General features: G+C 39.5%; 1 protein-coding gene across 1 annotated transcript; it reads right to left on the bottom strand.

The window, feature by feature from the left end:
* Positions 1-3,458: 3,458 nt before the first annotated feature.
* Positions 3,459-21,347, bottom strand: alg6 (ALG6 alpha-1,3-glucosyltransferase). Its single transcript, XM_078258525.1, has 14 exons — positions 21,171-21,347; positions 20,816-20,900; positions 20,325-20,414; positions 19,989-20,077; positions 19,798-19,880; positions 19,137-19,201; positions 18,165-18,350; positions 17,067-17,202; positions 13,300-13,385; positions 11,943-12,027; positions 11,542-11,612; positions 10,244-10,312; positions 7,249-7,441; positions 3,459-4,969 (listed from the first exon to the last, which is right to left on the bottom strand). Exons 1-14 carry the CDS (start codon positions 21,250-21,252, stop codon positions 4,772-4,774), a joined length of 1,518 nt encoding a protein of 505 aa, XP_078114651.1. The 5' UTR covers positions 21,253-21,347; the 3' UTR covers positions 3,459-4,771.
* Positions 21,348-22,451: the final 1,104 nt, after the last annotated feature.

The following is a 22,451-nucleotide window of genomic DNA, read 5'->3' as shown; positions in this document are numbered from 1 at the left end:
TGCAAAGGATTCATAAATTCAGCCCCACCAACCCGTATCGAGACATGGTTATGTTCTAAATCAATGCTGCACTTCACAATATATTTTCTTAGGAACATAAAAATAAATAACATTTAAACAGTTCTGCTTACTGCAGAAACAAATTTTATTTTCTCCGAAGCTTTTTAGTAACAGCCAAGTACTGACTTGTGCACATCTTTGGGGTGGTAACATATTTTTATTGCAGTTTTCCCGTAAGAAAATCCTATATAATATGAATTTTGAGATGACAAAATGAGGAGAAAGGGGACGGCTCAGCAGTGTAAAAATTGATCAGGCCATAGATGGGGCCACGTTGGGGAAGATTTGTATGTCAGCAGTAATAGGCTGTATTAAAAAGAAGATTCCTTAAGATGTCATAAAAGTGATGGGGCTGTGTCGCAGGTCGTGGGCCGCCGGCCCAGGCGGCTCCCAGACTCTGGCACATCAATCCTAGCAGGCCTCACGGACAGATGCCACCTACCCACCGGGAGTTTTATGCTTTCTGATTGAACATATGGTTGCAATTAAAGGGGGGAGTTGTATATTAGTATTGGTCCAAGTGAAGCCGGTGGCCTTCGATCGACACTGTGGCTTGCAGAGTATGCAATCTTTCCAGGCGTGATTTCTGACTTGGTGAACGTCATTGCATTTAATCTTAGGGTGCAAAAAATATACTTCCATGTTTCTTTGAAATATTAACACAGCGAGCAAATAAGTATTTTTTCATAACCAAATATAGTTGAGGGTTGAATGAAAACACTAATTAGCATTATTAAAAGATACGATTTTAATAATGTAGTTGACTTTACATTTAGTTACTTCTTGTCCATATTAAGATGATCTGTCTCTGCATTTGCTTTTCTGCATGTTCCTACCACTTCTGTTGCCTTGAGCATCGCCCAAATTATAAAATAGGGATTTTCCTTTTTTAAATGAACACCTTTACTTCATTTCTCTTTTTTTAGGAATTGCGAAGATGGGTAGCTCCTATGAGTTTCTGAAGTCCATTATGGGCTGAGGTACAATAACCCCCTTCAACTCAAATTTTTGAAATGAATAACACATTTTAGTTTAAAGACATTTCCATATGTCTTGGGATATGGAAAACGTGCCTCCTGTTAACTCCCTTCTTTAAGAACATTCAGTCTTGACTGTGGTGTGTGTAATATCACTGGGTGCCAATGGGGTTACAATCATGTTTCCTCTCCCATATTCCCCAGGTTTTTGTTAGCAAGACTTCTTGGCTGTTGACAGCTAATGGAATTGCTCTTCACTTCTTGTGCTTATGATCCAGCGGAGATAAGGCAGGAAATGAATGTGGAATCCCCGCTGTCAGTTGTGAGGCTGAGATGTCTTGGAAGCCGTCATTCATTTGCGGGAGAAGTGTCTGAAACGGTACGAGCGAATCCACTGACATGTTAGACTCTGTCTACCCGCCAGAGCCTCTGCCTGGCAGCTGACAAATGTTGATTCTACATTAACCACAATGCTGCAACGCTGTGCAAATAATGTTCTTTCAGATGGCAACCCTCATCCCCTTTATGGCTAAAACTATGCAATCCTCCCCACCTGTGTAGTTTAACACCTTTTGAAAAGTAAAGGTAGGTGGGAGGGAACTGTCTTGCACAACACAGTAGTCTCTTTATTTGGCAGTGCCTGGGAAGGCCGAGGCCTCTCACTGCCCGAGTCGACCTATGCAACAGCTGGTGTTCACAGCAACATTTCCTATTTCTGCCTAAGGTGGATCGTGTAACTCTCACTTTATCACCCTTAGAGGCCACGTGAAGGACAAAGCCAGCACGCTCATAAACAAAACTAATGTTTTGATACTGGCCCCTTTGGACATTGATAGAAGGATCGGTGCTGCTTTTAATGGCCCCCTTGCCACCACTGATACATTACAAAGAATGTTAACCGATACTAACAGTTTTCACAAGAGGTTGGGATCTATAACTGTTAGCTCTTCTTCTTACTTATAGTAATAATGTGTATTATTAATCTAAGGGACCCTTAGCACAAAGTTTGATCTATGAGGGTACAATATGTACTTCCTGTGCCTGTCTCTAAGGGTTAGAGCCACAGAAACTGGGGATAACAGGTAATACACATAATAGGTGGTGACAGGAGCCTTATTTTCACTGTGGCTTAAAAATGAAAAAGGCTCGCTCTCTGGCGTGCAACCAGTTAACTTTATTTAAACAGCCGAAGCACATGAACTGGATACTTTATCAGGTTGAATTTGTTGATTGTGAGATGTATTTATGAGTTTCCAATTGCAAACCTATATCTGTTTCAAAACGGTTACAGAGAGCAGTGCAAACGAAGCCAGGCAAGGCAGCTTGCTTCAATAAGTGTTATATGTTGTAGCTTAATTATTACTGCTGTGAGTGGGAGTGTGTTGTCAAATACCATATATATATAAATTGATGTATATTTGAATACTAATAAAACTAATGCGTATTTCAATTAGCAATTAATCTTTTGATTCTTTTAATTTGAGTCTATAAAATATCATAGTGAAAAATGTCCAGTACAAATTCCAAAATGATGTCTTCAAATTGCCATGTGTCCACCCTACGATATTCCCATTACAATGATAGAAAATCTCAAAGAAGCAGAAAATCCTCAGATTTGAGAATGAACCAAATGACTTTTGCTCAATAATTTACCTAAACGATTATCAAAATGGTTGATTTCTGCACCTTTTGATCGTATGCTATGATCCTCCTCAGCAAATCAAGTTGCCAGTTGGAAATGGATATTCTTTATTTAATTTCCCATTTCAGAAGTGGGAGTTAAAAAAAAAAGATCTCATCTTTTCTAAATGTATTGGCATGACTTTATATAAACATGTGTAATAAAAGGGCAAACCACTGCCTTTCACTCCACCTCTAATTGGCCCCTTGTGTTCATGTCCCATTGTAGTAACAGTTAACTCAGATCTTGGGCTCCTATTTGTTCCTGTGGCTCATTACTGGCTACCGGCCTGGAGCCTCAGATGCACAGGCCACCCTCACTGACCTGATAACATTTATAGTTGTAATGGATTTTTTTATGCCTGTCATTAACTCGCTCAGAGATTGGAGAAAGAAATTGCTTGTACCTTTTTTCTGTGGTATTTCAACTTTATAGCATTATGTTCAGATATGTCACCTTCCATCATCTCTTTTTAAGGCCTGCCCTGTCACTGGTTTTGTTTTAAATGAACAGTTCTTTCATGCAGGACCCTTGTAGTATCTAGGACTTGTAATGAATATTTAATGATGTTGAGTAAAAGCTTTGAAAGATATAATTTCTGTCCAATTATTGGCTCTGTCTCTGCCAGACTGTTAGGGGTGATTTAGCGGACTACTTGGTAAATGTAGACAGTTTATATGAAGCTGCTCAAAATTAAATCATTTTAACAATGTGGCAACAAAACTGATGTTCACTTTAGGTCATTGAGACATTTTATTTATTTTCACAAAAACTAAGTTTGTACAAAAGAACTTGAATGATGGATAAAAATATACAGTAGAAAACCGTAAAAAAAAAAAGTACACATGAATAATGACTAACAGTTACGTATGTGTTCTCATCACATTTCCCAGAGGAGGTACTGAGGGTGGACAAAATAACAGGAATGCCTTACAATATCAATAAGTGTAGCAACACCAACAGCTATGGCTTTAAAAGTGACCACAAAACTAAATCAACACCTCTCCCCGTGGTCTTAACAATAACTAAACTTTACAACAGGTGTTCCTGTTATTGTGGCCACCGTCTATAGCTTGAGCATACAGGCACAAAGTTATATAAGGTCAAATGTGTAGGCTGCACCCTGCTTGTCTATATGCACTTGTGAGATTAGCCAGCAATGGTGTAGTTTGAAGAGTGGCCAATGAAAATAATTAAAGAAAAGAGGTTTGGTAACTCACATTCCGTTTTAGTAACAGAGAGGACTGATTTCTGAAATTTATTTGGTCCAAACTGGATAAATATCATTTTCCTCTTCTTTCCTTTGATGTCACATCTTCTGAGTTGCAATTTTGTAGTATAATGATTTTTCAGCCCACAATATCTCTTTAATAAGCATATGTTGGGCTGCAACTAACAATGATTTGCCTTAACGATTAATCTGCAGATTCTCTCGATTAATCATTTTGGTCTATAAAAGTTCAGAAAACTGAAAATGCCTGTCACAATTTCCAAAAGCCCAAGGTGATGTCATCAAATGTCTTAATTTACTATAATGCAGGAAGAGGAAACAGAAAATTATCATATTTGAGAAGCTGGAACCATCAAATGTTTGGCCTTTTTGCTTGAAAATTTACTTAAATGATTGATTATCAAAATAGTTCCCAATTCATTCTCTTTCGATCGACTTGTCGTTGCAGTTCTACATTTGTGCTATTTGCACTGGGGACATGATGGCACGAGTGAAAGCCTTTATGCACATTAACATGCCCCATGGTGTGACACTGGCTTCCCTAAAGCAAATTAGGTTAAAAAAAAAAGTGCTGGGCGCCTGGATGGCTCAGTTGGTAGAGCGGACGCCCATATATAGAGGTTTACTCCTCAACGCAGCGGGCCCGGGTTCGGCTCCGACCTGCGGCCCCAACCTGCGGCCCTTTGCTGCATGTCATTCCCCCTCTCTCTCCCCTTTCATGTCTTCTGCTGTCCTATCAAAATAAAGGCTGAAAATGCCCAAAGAATAATCTTTAAGAAAAGAAAAAAAAAGTACTGTGCATATCACAGTCTTTGGCACCATTCAGTCGTTCTTCTTCTGGCTCTTTCTGCTGGGTGGCTCGCTGAACTGGACAATGTTGAAGTATATAAATGTTCCTAAGAAGTGTAGGAACGCAGTAGAAGACACCAACACAGGAAACAAGTCGGGTAGATGTGTTGGAGGAACCAGAGCTACAGTCACAACACTCAGACCAGCCATGGCTGAGACGCTGATGTAGAACTGTAACACAGACGGACAGAGTGGTTCTCAATGAGAAAAGGGACATGTATCAGATAGTATTATGAGTTCATAATGAAATGCTAAAATACACATTAGCTTGACAAAAAGAACTTAAGGTCAACTGACTAGCTTTTAAGCTTTCAACCGCATCTCACTTTCTTCATCGGAGATGGAGTTAGCTTGGTTGTCGTGGAGATGGTTCGGTTGTCATTATGTGACCTATATATCGAAACCCCCATCTCTTAAGCATGCCATCCCCGTGACAACTGAGCAAACTCCATGAAACACCCCTTAAATGTAGACAACTCTTTGCCAAACTGCTTTTTTCGTGATGACTGAATTGATATTCCAAACCAGAAACTGTTCCTCATAAAAACAATGAAAAGACCGGGCACCTCGGGCCAAGAACAAACGGTTAGGTTTTCTCTTAATTTTAAGTGTAACTATAATATCAAACCAATGAATGATTTAATTTGAAATCACACTGACACTCAAATCACACTGCATATTTATCACTGGATGTCTTACATCAAATTGGTAATTTGAGAGGGCCTATAAAGAAAAGATGGAGGCTTGCAGTATCACGCTGCAGAATAGCTGATTTGAATTAAGGCCTACAAAAAACTACTTTTGGCCTGGTTACAGAGTTGCAAACAGAACACAGTGAGATCATTCGCGTGTCTATTTGGGCTTTATGAGCCAGAGATAGGTCAGGGAGTACGATGGAGGAAACACCTCATGCCCACACCCGCCCCGCCATCCCAAACCTATGAAACCTTATCGCCATCATCGGGGATCGCTATTTATGCTGCTTGTGTAAATAAATATATCTAGGCAAACCTGTGTTAATGACACACGCTATAAAAAGACACCTTCTCGTAATCTCTGACACCCTACCGGAGCCCGTGTCGCTAAGGGGCAGGCGGTGCAGCCACTTCAGACGCTGTGGAAACTTAAATAAGTGATAAATAATTCTTTGGCTGGCAGCGGCTTTCATCCCCGGACAGCTTACACAACTTACAGCGGGACATGATCTTTATTTATACAGTTGGTATATCTTCTCACACGGGTGCAATTTAGGTCTAGTGCCTCTTTCAAAGTAAAGGCCACCTGAGATTCTGAAATCAGCACCCGATGCTATTACAAATGCATCAGCTGTGCATCCTCTTCCACCCATATACAAGAGCAGACATGAACTATTAACTTAATCAAGCAGCAATATCTCTACTTTGCACCATGAGCCTTGTCAGAAGCTAAAAGAAATCATGCGTTAAGCTTAACGCCCCTGTGCGTAGGATTAGAACATTTTTGATTTTGGCGACTCCTAGTGGTAGTGCCAAAAAGACACTGTGGTATAGAGAGAAACTCCTGCCAACTATACTGCTAACAATGAGATAAATGGCCTAAGCCCAACACATAGATAACACTAATTTATACTGGGATTGTCTAATTTCTCTACAAACGTAACTCATGGCATTAGAATAATGTTAAAGATGTTGTTATAATAAAATAGATATTCTACACATTGTGGATTTAAATTAGTCCTATGTGCAAAACCTGCAAAAGATGAAGACATACAATACTGCCTTCGCTACGTGTGTTAATAGGTATTAAGCAATCTACATGACCTTTATTTTACTGGCAGCCAATTAGAGCCACGACGACGATGATAGAGGTTACGCCTCCTGTTCAGATCTCTGGGATTGCAGACCACAACCTCTGCAGCTTGACCTACAACATTTACCATAAACCATGGAATCACATTTGCACTTAGTTACCGTATTCTTTGCCCCCCCAAAAGAACAATAATTGTTTTGACTTCAGCATGACTGGGGACACACAAGTCTTTTGTGAAAATTGTGTTTCTTCTCAATCAGTCAGTCACAGGTACCAGTTGTGCAACATACTGTATGTCTCTTTATGCGGAATAACTTTATTTTCGCTACACATGTTTGCAGGTCAAAAGGTGCCTATAGATCAAAACCAGGGTCAATTGGAAAAATATGATAGTGAACGTTTTGTAGATATGTAGGTTACATTGCTTCAATACCATTATAATTACTATATTTCTAGGGCTATAAATAGCAAATCCTAACTACACGTTTAAATGAAACAATTAGAATGCTACTGAAATGGTTAAATGTAACCTAACATCTTGATATACCCAACAGCCAAATTTAGCCTGGTTGTAACATGGACGCATAGACGTCTTTGGACCAGCAAATCACAAAATCAGTGCTCATGCAGTGTTACTCATTCAGGGCTTGGACCACACCAACCTTCCATCTTACAATCCTGGCCAGGTCCAGTTTGGGTAGGCAGAACAACAGCTTGTGAAAGGCTCCCAGCCTCAGCTCCTCCTCTGAACAGTGCTCCAGTGCAGACAGGAGATAGATGCTGAAGAAGAGGAAGGCCAGTGAGGTCACAGCATAGGGCACCAGCAGACCGTCCTTCAGAAACAGAGGCAGCATGCTGCACAGAGGGACAAGAACAATAGTGCATTTACGGTTTAGAAATTAGCCATTTTCGCTGATGTCAATGTTTGGAGTAATGTACAATAACCCCAAACAGAGCAATGTATAAACAGAGTAAGCAGGCTATGTGCAGCTGGAGCTTTGATATAGGGCTGGGCGATATGGAGAAAATCAAATATCCCGATATTTTTGACCAAATACCTCGATATCGATACCGCAACGATATTGTAGGGTTGACTATTGGTGCTTTCACAAAATATTTACACAATGATATTTTTGATAAATAATCGTCAGTAATGTGGATATAATGACTAAGTGGGTAAAGGCAAATAATAGAACAGCTAGAACAGTCTGGTAAGTTCAGAAAATGACATCACTTTACTGTAATGCAGCCTTTAACACCAGGAAAAGACAACACTTAAGCCATATTATCATATCACATTTATTGATATAATATCGATATATTGCCCAGCCCTACTTTGATACACACTTATATATGGAAATATGTAAATATACATAGCATGATGGTTTACTTTATGAATTTTTATATACGTCAAGCAGTACATCATTAAGTTCAGTATCATGGTTGCTGAGAAAAAAAGCAACAGTAAACCACATAGCTTTTATTCAGCAGGCCTGCACAAACAGTCTGTCCCCTGGGGAGAGATGGCTCTGACATTTATGCCAAGCTTATCTTAGTTTAGCAGAGGGGCATGGACAAGAACAACAGTTGACTCATAGTAAATCGCATATCACCCCAGCTTGTAAAAACCCATCCACTCAACAAACCACTCATTCTGATTTTTACTCTGACAAAAAAACTCCATTCAGCAGATAAACGTTTAACAATTTAGAAATACATACTTTGTCAATTTAAGCAGACTGGCTGCATTATGTCCTCCTTAAAATTGCTATGGTTAAGCATCCATTCAGCCAATTATGCTAACAAAAGATGTATTTCTTTAAATGGAGGCTGTAGTGGATGAAGATAATGTGAAAGTCCAAGTCAGACTGTACTGAGAGGCAGCTACAGAATGACCTCCTGTCCCCACACAACGCACACTTAGACAGCAGGCATGCAGACTATGCTGTGTAATCCCCAGATATCCTTATACTAAACCACACGCACGACAATTAGTGCTGCCGGAAGAATTTAACAACAGCTGGCGAAAGTTAGACAGAGCATATGCAGCACTACTTGTCTTTTCCATTCATGGTCCTCAGCTCAACCCACATCATAGATCCATTTAACTTCTTAGGATTATTTCTATGGCGTTTTTCATTTGATGGTTGACAGTGGTGAGAAATAAACAGATTCAAACCCTGGACATTGCAGTTCTGTGGTACGTGCCAACTTAGCTACCAGGACATCCCATATGTCCATTTGTTTTCATAAAGTGTGACTGTGTAACTTTTGACCACTGGGGCCACAAGAGCTACTGTTACATTAAATTTAATAATTCACCCTCATTCCATACTGGTCACAAGTAGAAAAGATTAATCAAATTGGTTAAGTGACTCAGTATTGTCAGTTATAAAGCAATATGTAGCTTAATTGTGCTAACATTAGCTACTATAAAGTACCTGTGAGACCTCTGAGAACTGTTGAACTTTTCGATTCTACGAGGAAAATTGTGTAATTTCTTCTTTCCACAGTTACATTAGTCTTGCGCTTCAACTACAAATTTGCAACTTACAAAGCCTTGGTTTATTTTTTCTGAATGAAAATACAGTACGTGTGATTTGCTTTAATCTTTCTGCACTTTTTCATCTTCAATAATAGCGAATGATAACTGAAATAATGTTCAGACTGCAGCAAAGGTGGCAGAGTTGCTGTAGATGGTTGCATGGAAGCCTGCTGTTTATTGAAGGAATAAGCTTATTTGCTGTTTACCCGTTTCCAGTATTTATGCTAACCAGCTGCTAGAGGTGGCTTCATGACTGATTATTACTTAATAAAAAACATATAAATGATATAAAACATCACCAGTAATGGCTTAAGACTCAGAATGAGGGGGCGACCTCTGGCTCACCCGGTGGAGTGTGTGCCTCATGTGGGCTGAGTACTTCTCAGCGGCTTGGGTTCAAATCCGACCTGCGGCCTTTTGCTGCGTGTCATCCCCTCGCTCTCTTCCCCCCCCCCCCCTTTCCTGTCTATCTCATCTATTTAAAGGTGCTCTAAGCGATGTTGGGTGACGTTACTTCTTGTTGACGTTCAAAGTATTGTCAAACAAAACGAGGCTAGCTCGCCCCTCCCTCCTCCTCATCCTGTCCCCCCCCCCTCCCTTTCGCACACTAACCCCCCCAAGCCCCACCCCCAAATCCTTCTTGTCGGTTATTGGCTGGAACACTTTGTTATGTTTAGTGGTGCAGGTTGGCGCAGTTTGTTTTTGTTGCCGTTTGTGGAGCCTGGGCTGTCTACAGAGACCGCGTTTTTTTACAGTGTGTTCAGTGGACAGGCAGCTAGTGGATAGTGAGGAGATGTTTGCTGTATGTGACAAAAAATTTTGTAGCCTAAAAAACACGTCACATCGCTTAGAGCACCTTTATAAAAAAGCCCAAAAAATAACCTTTAAAAAAAGAGACAGAATGAATGACATGTCAATTTTTTCCCTACATGGCAACAGCACAACATCTTTTGATAAGCATGGATCCCAAACAAATAAAATGTAGGTAGTGTACTGAAAAACTAAAAGACCTCTGACATAAACAATCAAGCCCCAGCTCTCTTACATCTACTACCTGTGTTGTAGACAGTGTGTTGTTCTGTGACAGTGGACTTTCTTTCACACAGTCTCACCTGAAAGTAGAGGCCTGCAGGAACCAGATAACCATCAAGGGGAGATCATTCAGCAGGAGGCAGACAGACCTAGAAAAGATCAAAGTTGGACATACTCATTGTTGAACATACTCTACAGTAAGCACCATTAAATATCATTTTACAGTAAGGGAAGGAAGTGAGGCCATGTTAGGTCGCAGCTGGATGGGAACTGATATCATGCGTGTACAATATTAAAGCAACCGACACTACAGGACAGCCACATGAATCGATTATTGACAGTCCGTCACAAGGCAGTCAAGTGTTTGTTGTACCACTTTACTTTACATCCATATATACTCTTTTACTGTAACTGTAACTCTTTTACTGGCATATATATATATATATATATATATATATATCTCTCCAACGTTTACTTGAACTTTACTTTAATACAACATTAAAGACGTGGAAATGTTTTGCCAAGAAGTAAAATGTATGACTTCATGGCACATGTGTGCGTTTCTGTGTAGTGTAGGCCTGTTGTTAGTTGAGCCTGGTTGCCTGCGTCATTGCTAGCCAGTGCTAGCTGTACACTGTGCTCCGAGGGGGGACACTTTCCACCGGTCCCTGACACCATAATTACAGCAAGTGCTCTTTGGCGATCCTGTTACAGCCCAATAATTGATCCTGCGCAAACAACGCCCCGAGCTGCCGCCTGCCATTCTTTCCTAATCCCTGGACATGCATTACTGATTGATTCAGGGGGACAGGTGGGAGATATAACTCAATAGTTAATAAAGCAACAATCTAGCCTAATCTAAATTAATAGATGAGCCCAGATCCAGAAACCAAATCCCTTGCTCTTGTCAAATCTATGCCAGACTTCACTCTGTACCTGCACAGCTTTACATATGGAGGTAAATGGTAATGAATCGCACACATGCACGTTTTATGCTCACTTGTGCAAGTACTGCATTTTCTCATATCATGACAATGGAAGCTGGATGGCTGCTTTTATGTCTGTGTCGCACAGAGGTGAATAAGCCCTCAGTTAGCAAGTCTGCACTTACATAGATATTTCCTCTGCAACTGTAGAAGCACAGCGGGAGGATGATGTCACTTTTACAGAGTGTGCACGTCTTCAAGTCATTAACAATCTGCAGGACATAAACTGAGATCTGAAGTGGGGGAGCGGACGAATGGCTCCTTTGTGAGCAGAAATTAAATCTAAACTCATGAATATTTGAGGTATCACTACAAGATAGAAAAAGTACTGTTAATGTTTGTTACCATCGCAGCTGCTGTCACGTGTAGTGAAATATTACCTCTGTACTTACAAGGCAGCCAAGAGGATAGACTTCTCGTGGACTTGATAGGAGAAGAGGAAAAACGCCAGAGATGAATTGACCTAAAAGTAAAATTGACATTGAGATTATTAGTAAAACAACTACTGTTATTGAACAATAATACAGGATAGCATACTTGTTGGTAAAGGCAGTGAAGGTAAAAAGTAATGTATGAACGGAGGCATCAATAATGTTCACATTGTAATTATTTGTATGCAATTTTTAGACGAGACAGTGAAATGCTGAATATTTTCAAACAAATGAAAATGATTACATCACTGATACTTGAGCCTCTCTGTGATTGGTTAAAAGAACAGGCCTTGTCTCTCTGTAAGGGGAGGGTCCGTAAATTTGATTTGCTATTGTTTTGACATTAGTTGGATGCCTCTCACCAAGGCCAGTTTAAACTGCCAGAAGGTGGGCTTCATCAGAAGTCTGACGCAGGAAGGTAGGACTGCCAGGAGAGTGCAGGCAAAACTGAAAAACAATACATATGAGCCTTCAGATTATCTCACATCGGCACACTTAATTGCACACAAATCCTCAGTGAGAGATGTAGAGTATAAAATCAATTTGGAGTCAATATGAATAATTGCATTTGCACATAATTCCAGACTTACACATACTGTACATCTTTCTGTCGTGTTGATGTGGCTTCAAGTGAAAACTGATAATGACCACAGAACTGAAAAGCAGTCCACTATTTTTGGTGCCAGAATAAAAGAAAAAACAAGATTTGTTTTCAGTCCGCGGCACAAGATAATCTGATTTTGATGTCAAAGGCAAACAATCACTACGTCAAACTGTGGATTCATCTGGCTGTGTTTTTAACTAAGACCTCTGCTATGTGGTAAATTACCAAATACTGGCCCCTCTTCGGGTTAGCAGGCAGTAGTTTAACCCTTCAATTGTCACCTGCTGGGGGTGGAGGCACCGGACGAGAGTGACTATGTGTCAGTGTGAATGTGCTGAGAGGTCGGGCAGCGAGTTAGTTCAAGGCATGAGGGCAACAATGTGTTTGTACTATGACACAGATAGATATATAGAAATAATCATAATGGTAGATAGAAATAATCTTAGTAGTAGATAGATAGAGATACTGGCAGTGGTAGATGAATAGCAGTAAATGACCAGTAAGTGGGTATTTAGTGTGTATGACCGCAAGTGTGTTATGTGTGTGTTATGTGTAGGGCAGGGTTTTGCGGGCGGAAGGACACGTATCACTTTTCACAGCTGATTCATTCTATGTACACAGTATACCCACACCAGAGCATTTAGCAATCCGCTCCCTGTGCCAAAAAGACAAGATTGTTTTTCATTTGTTTGAAAGTCAACTACAGTCAAAGAAGTCCAACTTGATCCCCGGACTTAGCAGTCTGGCAGAAACGTGTCCATGCTGCGAACATACGACTCCTAAATTTAGCGTGCTGGGTTATTTAAGCAGGCTCCACCATGACACAACTGTTTTCTCATTGTGATCGGACAGGTTCTCAGCTTTTAGTCAAAATAACTTATCCAAATACTTCCCGGGATGCTCAGTGTGGTAGTGGACAGAGAAACTCAAGTTAAATATCCTGAGTGCTCAGTGTTTACAATATTGTCTCCCCTGATAGTGCTATTAATTTGTCTCTCATCCACTTTATCATCGAAATAAAGCACATAATCCATATATTTTCTGAAAATCAGGTTTAAAAAAAAAAGAAAAAAAAAAAAAAAAGTGAAACCTTGTTAGATGGATAGAGGGATTACCTGATGTAGATCTGGGAGTCACTGGACAGAATGGATCTGATCTTAATCAGGATGTTCAAGCTGCACCATGTGTTGGCCACCTTATCCTACACACACACACACACACACACACACACACACACACACAAAAATATTTCTAAATTCAACACATGCCTTGATGCCTGTGTACAAAAATGAATACATTCAGAATTCAATTTTGAAGAGAAAGCAAATAGGTGCCATTGCTGAAAGTAATAATTTCCCCACTGAAAGTGCAATAAAAATTCCCTGGAGCATTCTAGACATTTGTACGTATTTGTAAACTTGGAGACACAAGGTCAAGTGTCAAACCAGAGTAGTTTCTGCATAATCAGCAGATCCAGACCAACCACAGAGGGCTGCTGAAAATTACGTAATGTCAATATGTTTAACACTTCTCTGTATAATTTCATTTATTAGGTTTTAAGCAATATCAAATAATAGTTTTAATCAAATAATCTGCCAGTTGTTTTCTTAATTATTTTCTTTTCTTTTAAAATGTCAGAAAATAGTGAAAAATCACAATTTCCCAGAGCCCACAGTGACGTCTTTAAATGACTTGTTTTGTCAGACCAACAGTCCAAAAACCTACATAAACAACTATGTAAAACGACGAAAAGCAGAAAATGAAGCTGAATACAGAGAATATTTGCCATTGTTGCTTTGACTAAAGTGACTCAAACCATTAATCAATTATCAAAATAGCTGCAGAATAATTTTCTGTCTTTCAACATTCATCAATCATTTCAGCTCTAAAGAAAACACTATAACTTTTTCTCTCAATCAATCAATCCATTTTTATTTGCCACATGAAGTCGTATGTATGTACATGTAATCCCCCTCATGTTGGACTGTATCATTTTTATATTGTTTTTGCAAATAACCTTTAAAATCTGATCTGAATAATATGGAAGATATGGTACAGCCTTAATACCAGCCTAAAAGTACTTGTGGTTGATAAGAGATGAGGGGGGGGGGCGTTGCCGTGAGATTCAGTTGATTTAAGTGCTTAAGCAGTTGTGCAGGGATCAGATAATATTAAAGCCGACTGTGCACTATGATATCAGACGTCACAGAGACAACGTGCTTTCAGTGTATGGCCCTGTCTAGAAAAACTATTTCTGGCCTCCTCTCTCTGCTCTGTGCTACAGCTGCTCACAGCACAGCTGTGTGGCTCTTAATGGCAGCCTAGTCAGCAGCACTGGGCCGTCCAGTGTTGTGTTGTCTTGGCCCCTTCCCTCTCTCTTTCCTCTTTGCCTCCCCGCTCCAAATAACCGCTACGGGAATGTTCCTGAAGGCAACACATGAACAAGAGGGGGGTCCCATCGGCAAATGTAAGGGGGGCGAGAGCAGTGCGCTCCTTCACCTATGAGCTAGCATGGAATTTCACAGGGATAAGCATTTGGTGCCATTTTTGTGAGCAGGCAGCAATGTGAGACGCCAGAATGCAGCTCAGTGGGTAAACTTACAACTGCTCCCGCCCAGAAGCTGCCACAACCACCAGTCAGCACCCTTTCTCACCCCTGTCCCCTTGTCCAAAGCTTCTGCTTACGTGCACAATTTCACAATTAGTTCAGGACGACTCGACCGGGCAGCCTCTCATGCTGTCGTCACAGGGGAGTATAGTGTCTCTCACACCCTGTGTATTATGTTTGCATCATTTTGTTGAACAAATACTGCCACAGCGAATGCTGCCATCTGCTCCCCTGGTAGAATTTTTAATTACTTCTCACATCCGTGACACCTTGTGGTGGGTGCCACCTCGGGGACGGGGACAAGAGGGATGCGTGGGTTTCAGAAATGAGAGCTGCCTCTGGCCTCTGAGCTGTCACTCACACATGCAAGCACAGACACACACAGTTACTTTACCTCTGCCCCTTCCATTACAGCTCTCAACACTATCAACTGGATTTCTTCTCACTGTTCGCTATCACTTTCTTTTTTAATTAATATCATATTCCTGTGCCTCCTTTTCTCAGAGGCAACAAATGACTGACCACAACTTACAAATGTGTGTGAGTGCTATAAAACAGTCTATCATACTTGTATGCTTTCCGAAGATAGAGTCAGTAGCAGGCAACAGTTGTCGTATGTGCTCTGATACGCCTTTCAATGTAGCGTTTGCTCCACTCATCAGTCCATATGGCTAGAACATGGCTCTGCTATGAAGTGCTGAAAACACCCAGGCCATAAATTAGTTAGATTTATCTATATCCTCCAACTGTACGTCTTGAACCCCAACACCTCCCAGAGATAGAGTGAAACTGATCTCCTGACCTTTCACCATTTTATTCCACTGTTTTCTTTGATCCTGCAGGGTATCCATTTCCCACCAGCTAAGCAGTGCAGGGTGGAGGGGTGTTCACCATACTGAGACTATGGAACAGTGTATAGGACATGAGGAGTGCCACACAGGTTGTATTTGAGTTGTAAAGCACTGGTCACAGCCTTGTGCTGTAAAGTTGTTATAATGAAATAAGGGCTTTAACTTCTGAGAGAAATGTCTCTTCCTAGGAAACAGTACAAACAAAACATCTCAGCCATCACCATGAAATCCTGTAATATCAAACAGCCTTTCTCTCTTTAACTGGATAACAATTTAGAATGGTCCCTCGCTGTGTTTTGTCTCAAAACAACATCCTGTTTCAACAGAAATTACAACAAATTGAGAAAAATAAAGATTACAAAATTGCAAGATCCAAATCCAATATCTCAAAATGATATTTATGGAAAATATACCAAAATGGTGAAAAAAGAACCTGGTGGTGAGAAAAAATAAGACCCTTATCTGCTGTCCAGGAAAAGTCAGCAAAAAGAAGACACATAACCCGCCCCCTTTTTTTGACCCTACATTTGATGGATGAGTAAAAATTATGACTTCTGAGCATTAGATTTACACATGTCTTCTATGCCTTAACCCTTGTGTTGTCTTCCCTTCAATCTTGAAAAAAACCACTTTTTTTCTGACATTTGTGACAATTTAAAAAGAAATTTTCTACATATTTTCAGCGCTCATTTCTACGTCCAATATTTTCTGATATCAAACAAAAATTTAAAAACGGGCCAATGTGACCCGAAATCAACAGAAGGAGCAGCCACAAACCAATGTCAAGCACATATATAGTTGATACCCAACACAGCACCAGGCTTTTGGGTAAATAGACACATACAGTAACAGCATCTCTGTTGGCTCATAGCATAACAAAAGATGGCATTACATATATTCTATATCGGAAACCATACAAAAATCCCTTAAGCGTATTAAATTATTTTATGCTATTGATGGTATTTGGAATTTCAGGACATTTAATTACTATGATTACACTCACATTTATTCATAACATTTCTGAAAGTTCCCTGGGATACACATTCTTATGAATACCACCAGACCAGGATCTTGAGGAGGTTAAACATCTGCACCACCTCAGGGTCAAGTCAGACTTCAAAGGGAACTGTCACAGGAGATGTGCATGTGACCTGTATGATCATCTTATTTCCAGGCTATACTGGTCTATCATTTGCCTATATATTGAGCTGTATTGATCTATCAGGAGATATTATCTTATTCGATTTGTTTCTTTAAATGACAAATTGGGATTGTGAGCAGCTATTGTTAGATCCCTGCATAAAAAGAGTACAAATGTTTTTTTTGTTTGTATATAAGGCTATGAGTCTCAAAAGGCAAGTTTGAGCTTTTCAGATGTGTTTTTTTCAGGCTGACTTTTCATTCAAGAAAAACTCTACTGTACCTCAAACAGGCCGCGAGCCACGGGAAAGATCCTCCTGACCACCTGCATGGCGTCACCGGGGTCAGACAGGAAGGGCAGCCAGCAGAGGGCAAAAGTCACCAACACTGTTGAAGCAATTCTCACCAACAGGAAAAGCCTATATGAAGAGAGACAGGCATCATGTCTGAGTGCAGGAGGTACAGATATATCATTAATAATGAAAAAAATAGGCACTTCCTAACAGAATTTGGACATTTTTTGTAAACGTAAAAAAAAAAAAAAAAAAAATTGTCTTTGTCTACTGGCATTCCTCAAACAATTAGTACATACTGTCTGCAAGTCCTAAATTTGGCATGTGATGCCTTGTGTTGAGGAATGCAGTGAAAGCCATGCATCAGCTGAAAGTCTTCAGTGTAGGTCATATCTTGTCAGCTGTAACTGTGAAGCTGCTGGTTAAGTTGCACACACAGCATAGCTGAGGAGTTTGGGCATGGCGAGAGTGTCATCTGGACATATCTCCCCCCCGGCCCTTCTAATCCAGCTCTCCATTTGCTACTAAATGCCCTTGGTACATTGTTACTAGATAAACAGACACTGGACACACTAGTAACAGCATCCAATCGGATTACCTCAGTCATTCTGTGGCTCTCCTGAGGACACTGCTCGCTTATAGACTGACATTACGTATCTGCTTTCAGCACTCAGCTGACACTTCTATGCAGAGTGGCAAAACAATAACCAAAACAAACACAGTTGAATAATTATGACTACACATACACAAAAAGAATCCCTTTTAATAATCCCCTATACCGGTGGTTGCTTTACTGAGACATAAGTTGTGGTCTAATTGCAAGAAAGTATCTTGGGATGTTTGACTGTCTCCTTTCATTCCAGGATCACTATGTCTTGTATGGATTCATATATGCCACAGATCTACCACCGCCTACTGTGTTTTGTCTGTGGTGAAATACTATTACAACAACTACATAAAGCCATCCCATCTATCAAAGGGGTATGATTTAAGGGTACTTGAGCCCATCTGATTGTGCTGTGTGGGTATGTATGAAAAAATAAATAAAAAAGAGAAAGAAAACATAAGACACAAACAATCAGACTCACCCTCGCCCCATCAGGCCCAGTTTGACACTCTTCCCTAGCAGGTAGCAGAAGAAGGGCAGAGCATGGTAAAGCTCCATCTGTTTGTAGTTGAGAGCCAGGCAAAAGGCCAGTGAGCCCAACGCATCCCAGCCCAGACCCAGAGCCAGAACCCCCCACAGGGCAAAGCCCAGACTCACTCCATTGTACCTGATTCGGGTTAAGGTCAATATTGTGCTGAAAGTTTCTCCATGTATAAGGTCAAGACAAATGGAGAGAAGCAGCTCAATGTGCCTGTATGGGACAAGTACCTTAGAAAACAGCAGCTGATCCGGGGTCAGTTCAGTTCAAATGTTCAGTTTACACATCAACGCTTTCATTGTTAGTGTCTGAATAACAACCACTCGATTTCTTTTTTATTGTGTTATCATTATATCATTATATGAAAGGACACTGCATACATGAAATAAAATAACTGCATCCCATTTCAGCTACTGTTTCCTTCCATTTAATCTCTAATAAATCAGAAATACTTAATTGATCCCCGGGGGGGGGGGGAATTGGGTTACGTTACGTTAAGTTTTACACACAAAAGGTGCATGATGTGCAAAAGTGGCACATGTAATATCTGGAAGTTGTAAACAATCTTATATAATGCTGCTATCGGGCAAAATCTCCAAATATTAGCTTTATATTGCCATTCAGAAGACACTAATTTAGTTGTGCAAATCTAGAAATTCCAGTTTTGAAGTTGTTCAAAAATATTTTAAATCCTCACAAAACCGTATTTTAATCAACGCAACTCAAAAAGCTACAAAGGCTATGAGAAAATATACTTAATTTAATACTTAATATACTACTCTGCTACTATAAGAATTGGGATTTTAAAGTCAATGGCTGCAAAGGTCAGTATTTCACAGGAAGTCATCAAAGCAAATAACAATAATGCTATCACAGTGAATAGATTGTAGAAACGCACCTGTTCATAAAGGATACTGGAAATGACCATAGTCAATGAGAATTAGGCCTGGGTATAGAAGGAAGCAGAACACAGTGCAAACCTGGAGAATAAAAAAACATGTATTAGTTTTTAAAAGGTAAACAAAACTCAAATCTAACAACAGTCCACTGTTGATTAGTTTACAATGATGCATCAAAGGTTATGGGCTATGTCATGTATGAAAAGATGTGGACACCTGATAAACATTCTTTTGTGTAAAAGAAAGAACAAAGTAAACGGTTTTATTTATTCATTCATTGCTTTCCAGTAATTGATTATCATACTTAGGGTCATAAGGTGCAAAGAGCCTGTCCCCCCGTGCACTAAACAAAAGGCAATGCATGATAGGATAGCCAGACAACGCCTGTATGTGTCTGTTGTAGCTACTGATCTTGTAATAACTGATCATTTAACACACAGTCAAAAAGTATTACAAAAGATCCCTCTTAATTGATTGTACTGTATATGTATTTATACCCCCTGAAATAGTAACATCTTGGAAATTGTAATGGTATCATATTTTTTTGCAATAATGACTTCATAATTCCCCAATTTGGATGACCAGTGCTGTAATCAGATTTAACAAGGGTAGGTTTGTTGGGGTCTTTAGTTGACAAAAACTATTAGATATCATGACATATTGGGCAAGTGTCTTACCTTTTTTTTAGTGGATCCATCAGTCAGGTATAAACAGTATAAAACCACAGCAGGGATGTATATCAACAAATCTGCCACCAGGACTGAAACAGAACAAAGAACCATATTATATCATATCTAATGTGTAAGTAAGTAAATGATTGTTATTTTGAGGTTGAGTTAGATATATGGATCAAGGAAGCTTACTGCACCTGTAACTCTCATGAATAACTTGTGCGCTGGACTTTCATAACCTCTGGATTTGTGGAGATCCACCCATTCAGGGTTTATCGTTTTGGCTCTGCAGGAATATAAATAGTTATAGTATAGAAATTATAGTATTTATAATCCTTAAAACAGGCAAGGGGACCTGCTTTTGAAATACCTATGCACAATGGTGTATAGAATAGAATACAAACGTAACTAGAATAGAAATGTGTGCCATAATAAAACTGGCATAACATGGAAACTCCAACTCACAACATTTATACACTAAAGCAGAAATTTCCTGTAAAATATACTCTCTCTAAATAATAAAAAATACTTACACGTAAGCACAGACCAGGCTGTGATAAGCAGTGAGAGGAGGGTAGTCAAGACCCCAGTAGTTCAAGTCATTCTCAGTGGTGTTAAAGTACCTAGATGAGTGCAAATGTAGATACAGGTATATTTATTCGGAAACTGTGAAAGTGTCAGACAAATAATCATTAAAGTGGGGTGCAGCCATTGGTGTTAAGTAGACAATCTGGATTGATCCCTTTAATGCTTTATGGTGCATAAAGCACACTTGTTCAAAAACATGCAGTTTTAGCTTTAACTTTGGTGATCTTCTGGACCTCTTTTTATCCCATACATGTGGTATTGTGGGGTATGTGACTCAAATAATCTGCTCTCACAATAAGATATACATTAGTGTGTTTTGAGTCGATCATTACAATATTTCCCGTCACTGTTAAAGCCCAGAAGAGCTCATCATACTCTTTTCAGGTGCCTGATTGAGCTTGGCTTGCTCCACTGAGTAAACAAACTTCAGACTGACCATTCCTGGAGAGGGAGGTTGTAGGTTACTTCTTGCCAGTGCCTTTGAGCTTCATAATCGCCAAACATTGGAGGTTTCCCCGCCCCTGGAGGAAAATCATTCAGCTGTTAGTCTAATGAATGGGAAACTATATCAATGAATGACTGCATTTAACCACATACACACACACATACAACAGACATAATGAGCCAGTGACTGGATGCTAGCCGCTAACAGCAACACTCTAATATGTGTAAAACAACTTTCTGTTAATAGTTTTAGAGAAAATCAAATGAACTAACGTTAAACTGAAACAAGCAGCAATGTAGCAAAGAAGACTGTAGCATGTTAACGTTGAACTCCACACTCTTCCTACCTGAATATGAATTTAACGAAACGCCCCATCTCACAACAATACCTAGCAACACACACATTGATACGAGACTCCACGTTTGCATGACTTCGACCGGTAAAATTAGCTTAAAGAGGAGAAATAAAGCTAAAAAATCTGTCTGCTTTTGGAATATGTTTACATTTCCTGTTACGTCACCGTCAAGACTTCGTTGCGTGTTCTCATTGGGCACTGCACGGTGACGTAGGCACCGAGAGACTTGAGGCGTTCAGGAACACCTAGAAGATGACCATTTCCTTTTATCGAGCCATATCAGCATAGCTTGGATAGAATATTTGAATCAAACGAGTTTTAACTGTAGTTATAGCAAATAGATAAATTTTCCTTTGGTAACTTTAAAGGTCTAGTTATATCACTTTTGACTTTAATCGGATTTTGTTAATACTTACAACGTTGATTTGAAATCGTCAGAATTCCCAGCTACTATGAATGCAACATCGTTTTGAGACGATTATTTTGACAAACTGATGGATACTGTGCATTATGAAAGGTCTATTTGTACAATAATATCTCAATAACTAACAAAGATGTTGAATTCATAGGTAAAACTTTAAAAAGTGTCTTTCATCCAGCAGTAAATGAGCATTTCCAATAATATAATAACAAAGTAGGCTAATAAAAGTGGAACAAAATGTATAAATTATTAAATGATTAGTGAATTTTCCATTTTTTTTGCAATTACTGCTAGTTAATTCCTCAAATATCATATCAGGGTCATAAGGCTGGCCCATTTCTGTGTGTCAGTTTAAATATAGGCCTAACAATAACCAATCACTATAACTACAATGGGCAGCGTTTATATCTAGGCCTATATATTTTTCAGACATCTCTGAAATGAAAATATAAGTTATAAATATAAATAAATATCTGAGATATCTTTTAAATCCCAAAGATGGTGTCTTTAGCATTAGCATAAGATCCAAAAGTTTTCCTTTTTTTGGAAATTAGGAACAACTAAATACTGCTATACTACTATACTATATACTACTATACTGCTATACTGCCGGCACATCACATATTTAGTGACATTAATTAATGAAAATAAAGCTGCTACAAATGGAATAGATAACTCAAAGTAGCTTAAATGTAATGTACTCAAAAAGGCAATAATTTAACTAGTGCTCAATATATGTTTATTTAAATTTGGAGCACTTAAATCCTTGTTTTGACTACATGTATGCCATTTGTTTTTCAACTTTATGGCAGCTTACCATGACTTAGCAGCATCCACTACATGGATGGAGC

Source organism: Sander vitreus, chromosome 9 (genome assembly GCF_031162955.1).
Source record: "Sander vitreus isolate 19-12246 chromosome 9, sanVit1, whole genome shotgun sequence".
NCBI classification, from domain to species: Eukaryota; Metazoa; Chordata; class Actinopteri; order Perciformes; family Percidae; genus Sander; species Sander vitreus.
The sequence above is the reverse complement of the archived record's forward strand: the minus strand, read 5'-3'. Positions and strand labels throughout refer to the sequence as shown.